Source organism: Apteryx mantelli, chromosome 28, assembly GCF_036417845.1.
Source record: "Apteryx mantelli isolate bAptMan1 chromosome 28, bAptMan1.hap1, whole genome shotgun sequence".
Classification (NCBI taxonomy): Eukaryota; Metazoa; Chordata; class Aves; order Apterygiformes; family Apterygidae; genus Apteryx; species Apteryx mantelli.
This window is the reverse complement of record NC_090005.1, coordinates 1,802,821-1,812,226: the sequence shown is the minus strand read 5'-3', so window position 1 is coordinate 1,812,226 and position 9,406 is coordinate 1,802,821. Positions and strand designations below refer to the sequence as shown.

The 9,406-nt window shown below is 60.3% G+C and overlaps 1 protein-coding gene across 1 annotated transcript; it reads left to right on the top strand.

The window, feature by feature from the left end:
- Positions 1–3,609: 3,609 nt before the first annotated feature.
- On the top strand, positions 3,610–6,995 carry RPL19 (ribosomal protein L19). The gene is made up of 6 exons (XM_067312122.1): positions 3,610–3,710; positions 4,220–4,326; positions 4,795–4,917; positions 5,160–5,280; positions 5,681–5,791; positions 6,802–6,995. The coding sequence occupies exons 1-6, from the start codon at positions 3,706–3,708 to the stop codon at positions 6,923–6,925; spliced, it is 591 nt and encodes a 196-aa protein (XP_067168223.1). The 5' UTR covers positions 3,610–3,705; the 3' UTR covers positions 6,926–6,995.
- The last annotated feature ends 2,411 nt before the right edge of the window (positions 6,996–9,406 follow it).

Genomic DNA, 9,406 nt, shown 5'->3' with positions numbered 1-9,406 from the left:
GGTCTCTGCAGCTCATGCTCCGAGCGCTCCACGTCCCCCCACGTGGCCCATCTGCTCCCCAGGGGCGTCCGTGCCCAGGCACGGAGGCGTCTGCGTGGGAAAGGGCACCCCAGGGGCCTCGCAGCCACAGGGGGACGTGCGGGGGCTCGCGGGCCCCGCGCGCCTGCGTTCGGGGAAGGGGCTGCGCTTGGCACCCGCCTGCCCCCGGCGAGGCTGCAGCTGCCCTGTGCTCGCAGGGACTCGCGAACCAGCCCTGCCTACTTGTGCCAGCCGGCGCCATGGGCAGACCAGACCGCGAGAGCCGCCGGCAGGCGGTCTGGGAGCCCTGGCACGCTCCTCACGGGACGTGGCCTCCTCCTGCCTCTGCCCCCTCGGTAGCTTTGTCCTCCGTAGCCCCTGCCAGCGATGGGTGCCGTGGGGCGACCTCCTCCCCCCTACTTAGGACTGGTCTGAGACCTCCCACGCTCATCTCACGGCAACTGAACCGCGGGAGCCGCAGCCACCGGCTTTCAACCAGCTGTTGGAAAGTTAAAAATTCCTCGGGATCCCTCCACCCCTCGGAAGTGGGGCTTTTCGGCCTCCCAGATCCCGCAGCTGCGAGACAATGTGCCCAGGGAAGCAGGACAGCTGACGCCACATTTTCCATTATTAGACCCCATCCATCACCAACGCCGTAAGGTGCCTACGACTGCACCTCGGCACCGGCTCGTACTTCATCTCAGCCAGGCAGGTGGGGAAATGAGGCTCGGAGGGGGACGAGTTGCCCAAGGTCACGCAGCCCGTCAGCGGCAGACCCACGGATGCAACGCGGGAACCCTGCTAGAGTCCAGACTGCGCCCAGCCCTAGGCCTCGCACTCGGGAGAGGGCAGGAGGGAACCAGTTTGGACTTCAGGACTTCTTCGATCCTGAATTCACAAGTCTGCCCATCCCCTTTGCCCGCCTTGTCCGGGGCCACGCTGATTCGGGAGCTCAAGCCTCCAGAGGGAGGCTGGTTTTGGGGAGACGCGGATCCAGCTGGGAGCAAAGGGTGGTGCTGAGGGTGCCCCAGGAGGCAGAGCTGGGTGACAGGGCAGAGGCAGCAGAAGGCCTCTGCCAGCAGGGAGCTGGGAAGGAGGCGGAGGGCGAACGCACCATCCCCAGGCAGCTGCGTGGGAGCATAACGCAATTACGGTGTCTCTCCTTTTCACGCTGCCAGAGCAACTCTGCTCCCCGGGCCTCCCCGCTGCTGCCTGCGCGTAGGAGACAGGCGCTGCCGAGGAGGGTGCCAAAGCTGCCCCGGCGGGTGGCTCACCTGGGGCGACCGGGTGCCCAGCCAGCCCCTGCCAACGGCTCCCCGTGGATCCCACCTCCGCAGAGCTAATGCGTTTGGCAAGTCAGCGTGGCCACCTCTGTGGCAACGCAGGGAGGCTCCGCCGACACGGAGCTACGGACGCGCCTGTCCAGCGTCGGACGCAAAGAGAGGAGAGGGAGGATGAAGAACTGGTTGGTCTCCTCAGACCTCCTTGGAGAACATCCCTACCTGGGCTGCTGCAAATCCAGCCTGAAACCTTCTCTCTTTGGATCTGGGGTCGGACAGGTGTCTTCATCTGCGGTCCCCTGGAAAACACAGAGCATGGGGCGCTACTTCTGTAGGACTGGGGGACATATGCACGTATATAGGTAGGAAGGTATATGCACTGTCCTGCCTCCAGCCCTCGCAACTGGCCAAGAGCGTTACGGGACTTTGATTTGCAGTGGCAGGTTCCCAGAAGTGCTAGTAGGCAGAATCCTGGAGCCACTCCTGGGCCAGTAATTAAAACCCATCCACTCTCCTGTCTCAAGAGCCTCCAGATTTTGCTGTTTGTTTTATGAAAATGATGACTCAGTTTTTAAACAGCAAAAGCCTGTGTTTATCTGTGTTTTTCTCTCAAAATGAACCAAAAATCTGTTGCCATCGGATCCTCTTCTCACGCCATATGTTGACTGTGTTACGTCCGCCAGATTCAAAATGAACTGTTAGCATCTTATCTTGGGTGTTTAACAAGGAGCCTTTGGGGGCTTTCGCTTTCCAGCCACTTGTAACCTTCAGCAGTTTAAAGGGAGGAGGGAAAAGAACCACTGCAAAATGATGAATTTGGGCACTATTTAACATCTGGGTTATTAGAAAGTGACATTTTTGCCGCATCAGTTTGCTTTAAAGCGGAATTTCAGTCACATTCTTTATTGCAGAGGACTATTGAAGAAACCCCTATTTTTTTTATACCAGTTACAATGTATATACTAACATTTTGCAAGCTTTTCCTTTTTCCAGGAACTCTTAAACAATCTGTTCCTGGAGAGGCTCCAGCACTTTTCTAGGTCATTTCTTTGACATAAAGGATAACACTTGCCACTGGGCCCATTTCTAGCCTTACTAGTGCCTTTTTCTGTGGAGGCATGTTTGGCTGAGAGAGATATGAAATGTGATTCACGCTGTCTGTGCCTCAGTTTTCCAGATGTAAAATGGTGCCAGTGATACATCCAGACCTCCCTTGTGCTTTGATTATAAAATGCTGGGAAGGTAAAATGTTCTCCACCAACACCAACCCTCACTGCAGCCTTGTTATTACCCACATCAAAAGGTTATTTCATAGGAAAAATGCAATTCCTCCCTTTCCTCAGCAGCAGTATGACCTAAGTAATGACTGCAAAAGAGGTGGAACTTCATTCACATGCAGAAATGAAGCAGGATCCAAGATCCCAGGGAGTCGGTACCCTCCACTAACCTCTGGACAGTCACACCACAATTTCAGGTGACTTCCTGGAAGATAAGGAACCACAGCAGATGAATGCTGGCGAAACGGAGATCCCATTTTCTTTCTACAAATAGCAATATGAAAAACTGGCATTAAATTCTTCCTAGCCTGTAACTTCCCGGGCAGGGTGGAGGTGGTGAAAAGGGTGCCCAGTCTAAAACCATGGTTGAATCCGGGCTGGGGACAATTTCCCTCAGCTTGGAGGGCTGTAAGAGGCCTTCAGAGAAGACAGGATGTAGCTGCAGAGGGCAGGGCCAGGTGCAGCTCCCCGAGAAGGCTGCGAGACCTGACCCATCGCAACGGCCTCTCCACTGACCCCAGCAGAGATGGATCTGCAGGAAAAGGGGCTTTTCCAAGGGCAGCAGGGAGCCCCCTGCAACCGCAGAGCCCTGCCCGGGCAGCCCCAGGACATGCCCGGGCAGCCCCAGGACATGCCCATGCACCTACGGCCGGCCCTGCCCCGGGCCCAGCTCTGCTCAGGCCCCATTTATCCCAGTTGCCCCCCAGTCCCAGCCCTAACCCTAACCCTAACCCTAACCTTAACCCTGCACCCACGGACGCAGCACCCACGTGGTGCCCGCGACCACCCTCCCGGCCACCGCGCATGCGCGCAGCCCGCCCCGCACCCCGGCACTGCGCAGGCGCGGCGTGGCCCGGACTGTACCACGCCGTGGGGGAGGGCGGGGGGGGACGTGGCACAAAACACACCTCTTCCCCCAAGCCCGAGTGGGCTCGGACCCCTCCCGCCTCTCCCCCACCCGGGACCGGGCCGTGGCCCTTCTTTCGCCCCGCTTTGGGCCGCCCCACGGTTGCGGGGACGGAGGGGGGGAGCGGGGCGGGGTGGTACGTGCCGCGTGCCCGTCGCGCTGGCTGTGGGCGCGGCCAGGCCTGCTGCCTCTTCCTCTCCGCGCGGGTGCCGGCGCCGCCGCCATGAGGTGAGCGGCGGAGCGCTCCGCCGCCGCCCGGGCTTCGGGGGCCGCTCTGGGAGCGGCGGGTGGCGCGGTGACCCTCGCTAGCGGGAGGGGGCTCGGCCGCCGTGCGGGGGAGGCCACCGGCGCGGCCTGCGAGGCGGCCGCGGCCTCCTGGGGCCTCTGGGGGAGGGGGGGGGGAAAATGGCGGTTGGGGCGCGCGCCGGGGAGGGGGCGAAATGGCGGTTGGGGCGCGCGGTGCGGGGGGGGGAAGGGGGGTAAAATGGCCGTTGGGGCCCGCGCTGAGGGGGGCTCGCTGCGCAGCGCCGTCCCTTGGCTGCTGCTGCTGCCTCCTCCCCCCCCCTCCCCCCCAGCTCCAGCAGTGCTGCCTGCAGCCAGCTCCTGTCAGATTGCGCTTCCTTGGGAAGAAAAGCTCTCCCCACCTCCACAGGGGCTGGAGTGGGGGGGGCTGTGAAAAGCGGCGCCTCGCCGCAGGAGCACGCGTGGCGCTAAGGCGCGTACGTTGTTCTCGTCAGTATGCTCCGGCTCCAGAAGAGGCTGGCCTCCAGCGTCCTGCGCTGCGGCAAAAAGAAGGTCTGGCTGGATCCTAACGAAACCAATGAGATTGCTAACGCCAACTCCCGTGAGTAATTGCTGCTCTTTGGGGCAGGCGGCTGTGCTGTGTGTTGCCTGTGTTGCCCTCCCCGCAAAAGGAGCGCGTTGGGGATAATGGAAGAGTTTTTGGACTCTCTCAGTAGTGATGTGGTTGATTAAGCGAGATGCTGACACTTGAACAACTGCTGGGTGCTTCTTTGCTTTCCAAGGGGACATGAGCGCAACAGCAGAGTTTATAAAATTTCTAGTGCATTCACAAAAACGTGCCTGGGGAGTTCTTGGTAGTGACTTTGGTATGTGGTAGCTGCTAAAGATAACTAATGAGGGAGAAAGGGGAAATGAGCAACTTAAGTTGTATGAGGGGGCCTTGGGGAGGTGGTCTGCCTTGTCCTTTATGCTGGATCTTTTTCATACAAGCTAAATTGGGGTCTCTCTTTGCCTAACATCTCTTTGTTTTTGTTACACAATATCTTGAATGTGAAGTTTCTGTCTTTAGGTCAGCAAATCAGGAAACTGATTAAGGATGGTCTGATCATCCGCAAACCTGTGACTGTCCACTCTCGTGCCCGATGCAGGAAGAACACCTTGGCCCGCCGAAAGGGCAGGCACATGGGCATCGGTAAGTGCTGTCTTCCCTCTGAAAACTAGAGTAAACTTCTGTTTTCCCATGGTATTTGGTCCACCTTCAAGCTTGTCTTGAGCAAAGATCTCCAAAGGTCTGGTGGCAAGGCCTAAAAATGCAGTTGGTACATTAATGTTTTTTTTCTTGGAGTAAAAAGAAGGATTAAAGGCTGGAGTGAAGGGGTTTTGTTGAACTTGCAGAAACTTGAGACACATTCTTGTCCTGTCCTGTCTCTCTAGGTAAGAGAAAGGGTACAGCCAATGCTCGTATGCCTGAGAAGGTCACTTGGATGAGGAGAATGAGAATTCTCAGGCGTCTGCTCCGCAGATACAGGGAGTCCAAGAAGATCGACCGCCACATGTAAGCCTGCCATCCTGGTTGTCAGCCTTGGGGAGCAGGCATGTGGTGGGGAGAGCGTCCGTCCACTTAGGTACACCTTTACTGGTGCATGAAGCTTCCGCAGCCAACTTGTTGGTGTGGAGTATGCTGGGGAAAATAAATCCTTTCCAGAAAGCATGGCACTGGAAAACTGCTCCAGAATAACCCTGACAGTTCTCCAGACAAACCCTCTGCTGGATCCAAGGAAGGAAAAGACAGCCCAAATGACTGTGCAGCAGCTTCAGAGCTTGGGGATGACGAGGCTGTCACAGTAGACAGCATACTGGTGTGCAGAGCCGCTGCCTACCTAGAAGGGCAGAAGCTGCGCGGTGGTTTGATCCTTTGGGTGACCTTGTTTACAGTCCATTCTGTTCTCCTTCAGGTATCACAGCCTGTACCTGAAGGTCAAGGGTAACGTGTTCAAGAACAAGCGGATCCTGATGGAGCACATCCACAAGCTCAAGGCAGATAAAGCTCGCAAGAAGCTCTTGGCGTAAGTGCTGCCTCACTGTTAAGCTTCAGTCCTGAAGGTTGTGGAAGTGGGTTGTGGGGGAAGGCGGGAGATTAATATAACTTGTTCTGCAGGCAGGTAATTTCAAGTGGCTTCTGGTGCTGGTGGCTCTATCTGGAGCACTGGTGAAGAATCAAAACAGAACTGGGTAGAGCTGGCCAAAAGCAGAGAAATCCTGGCAGAGCTGTGTGCGCTTTGCTGTATGTGTAACAGATGTTAGTTGCTCATGTGGCTGCAGCCTGGTAGAACTACTGATCAGCCGCTTATATAAGTAAATGATTCACAAGGGGAGGAGCTGAGGCCTAGGACTGGATGGATTTCAAAGTCCTGCTCTGTACATGGTGAAAAAGCTACGGATCTGAATCTTGGCCTCCAGGAGGGTATCGGAGCCATGAAGGAGCATTTAGACAACTGAAGTCCTTCTCGGGAAGCTGTGCATCCAAACCTACCCCCATCCGGTCTCGCTCACTCTGAAGCTTCTCAGAGCAGGGCGTCCCCTTTAGGGATGGCCAGCATTAGGCAGAGACTGGCACAGAGGGCAAGGGGACTCTCAAGGGGAAGGAGCACGTTGGCCCGCTGAAGGGCGGGGTTCTGCCAGGTTGCCTTGACTTGGCTGGCGTGTCTTGACCCCAAACAGGTTTGTTGTGGGAGGTGTCCCCAGACAGGGCAAGGATCACAGCTTGTCTTTGGCCAGAATTAGAGCCTGGCAGTGTGGGGCAGGAGAGTCTGAGCAGAGCTCAGCATCCTCCCTGGGGCTCGTGGCCAAGCAGGACCAGGTTAACACTGCCCCTAGCAGGGCAGGGAACAGCAGTTAGAGCTGTGCATGCTCCACAGCTCATGCACCAAAGCGTGCCAAGCTGCACTCGCTGCAGCAGCCCGTCTGGCAGAGCAGGGCCCTGTAGAGTGAAAAGAGACCTAGGCCAGCATTAAAGGCTTTATCTGGGCGGCTTGAAATAATCCCTATGTGTTCATGAACTCTTAACTTCTTGCAGTGACCAGGCTGAAGCTCGCAGATCCAAGACCAAGGAGGCTCGTAAGCGCCGTGAAGAACGTCTGCAAGCCAAGAAAGAGGAGATCATCAAGACCCTCTCCAAGGAGGAGGAGACCAAGAAATAAATGCTGGCAGTCTTGTGTACATAGTGTTTTCCATCCAAGGATATTAAATAAAAGACCATATCCAAACCTACTCCCACCTCATCTTGGTCTCTCTCCAGGGTTTTTGGAGCTCTGGGTGGAGCCTGCTGTTAGGGACTGGGCTGCCTGGCTGGGGAAGAACTGCCCCCTCCCCAGCATTTTGGACACACATCCTGCGCCAGTCCAGGCGGCAGGCGCGAGGGCGAGCTGTAACCCCCGGGGTGGATGGCAAAGAGAAAATGGGGTAGGAATGAAATGGAGACAAGTAGCACCTGCCGCGCATCTCGGGGTGCGGAGGGGAAGGCCATGGCGGGCGCAGGATGTACCGAGCCCTGTTCTGGCAGCGCCTGTTGGTCAGGTTTCATAGCGAGCAGTTTACTCTGCCCTACCCGGACGGGTGGTGGCAGCGGCGGCTCCTCAGCAGCCGCTTCAGGGCTTCGGTGCTTCCCTCCTGCCCGGCATCTTCAGCCCGAGCTTCTGGATCATCCACTGGAGGAAGGAGGGCGGCAGGTCCGGCTGGGCAGGGTGTGGGTGCTCCGGTGTGCTGGGCGCCCATGTTGGCACGGGGGTCACCGATGCGTTGTGGAGGGCTGTTATGACAAACTCCTTGAGCACGTCCTAAATGCCGGGAGAAAGAGCCGAGCCGGTCCCCTTGGCACTCTGGCACGTCACCACGGAGCGGGTGGGGAGGTGGCTGATGGTGGAAACCTCATCTAGACCTGGCCATAGGGCCACCACCTCCATTGAACAGGCAAGAGCACGAGGTGCTCGCGCCCCGGAGCCGCATGGCCGAGTCCAGGGGTGACTTGATGCATTTAAACCAGGGCTGCTCGACGTGGCCAACGTGCCCTCCCCGATGCCCGTCGGGAAACCCGCTCCGGGATACGCTGGAGTCGCAGCAGTCCCGGGAGGAGTTTCCTACCTTGTGCACCGGAGCAGGCGCCTCGGTGCTGTCGGGAGAGCGGAGCCAGGACTCGAAGAGCTTCTTGGCCCAGGCGAAGAGGGGCTGCCGCAGCACCTCCTCCTCCTCCAGCTGCCGCCGCTCGCCGGGCTGCGGGCTGGTGAAGAACTGGCCGAGCTGCAGCGCGGCACCGGCGCCCGGGGACTCCGGCCAGAGCGGCGGGTCGTGCTGCGCTGCCGTGCCGTCCCGGGCTGCCGCCTTCCTCCTCCAGACGCCCGTGGGCTCGCCGGCCGCCTCCTCGGCGGGCTCCGGGCTCTGCTCCCACGGGGCCTCATCCCGCTCCCCGCTCCCGATCCCCTCGGCGTCGCAGCAGGGGCTGGTGGCCAGCACCAGCTCCACGTGCTCCTCGCACGACAGCGGGGAGCAGCCGGGGCTCGGCGCGGCGCCCGGCTCCCCCGTCCCTCCCGCTGCCTCCGGCTCCAGCTCCATCTCCGCCGGCCCCTCGCGTGATGCTGGCCGGGGCGCCGGGGCCGGCTCGGCTGGGGGGGGGGGGGGGGTGGCTTTGGGGGCGCCCTGCTGCTCCGGCAGCCCCCCGCGGGGCAGGGTGCCGGGGGGGTCCCGGGGCAGCGGGGGCTGCCAGCACCCCTGGCTCCCCCCCCGGCGCAGCCGCTGCACATCGGCCCACTTCCCGCCTGGGCCACTGCCGCCAGCTTCTCATCCTCGATGTCCTCCAGGACCTGCAAGGGTCCGGGATGGGACGTGCAGGGGTCCACAGCAGCCAGCCCCCCCCCCCCCCCCAAAATCCTCTCCGAGCGACTCCTCACCAAATCCATGTCAGCAGCGCTGTCCTCGCTGCTCCGGGCACAGCTCTGGGGATGTCAATGCTGCAGGAGGTGGGAGATGAGCTTTTTGGGTGCCCCCCCAGCCACCCTGGGGGCTTTTCTAAGCTGCGGCCCCACCCGCAGGCAACGAGGCTGAGACCCTCCCAGCTCGTTACACAGGTGAGGGGAAGCGAGTTGGGCCTGCCTGCGTGCCGTGACTGCTCCTGGCCGCTTCCAGGGCTCTCGGGGAAACCGAGGCAGGGCCGAGCCCCTGCGGCGGTGCCCACAGAGCCCCCCCCCCCCCCACCAGCGCGGGGTCCGAGCCCGGGGTGCCTCCGAGCCACGGCTGCCCCCCCCCCCGCACTCACTGCTGAGCCCCGGCCCCGTCTGCTGCCGCCTGCAGCAAGGGCCCCGGTATCACAAAGGAGAGGGGACCACCGTGGGGACGGGGGGGGGACGGGGGGGCACCGGGGGGGGGGGGGGACGCACGGGGTGGGGTGGGGGGGGACACGGCGCACAGCGTGTGTGCATGCACCTATCGCTCTGTGTGCACGACAGCTACATGCACCCGTGTGCACGGACTTGTGGCGCTGAGCCCTCACGCACTCACTGCACCAGTGACGGCCCTGCAGTGCCCATGGGGGGGGGGGGGGGCTGTCCCCCATTGCCTGGAGGGGGGGGATGCACATGCAGCTGCCTATCCCCCTCCCCGAAACCAGAGGCGCCCCCCCCCCAACCCAG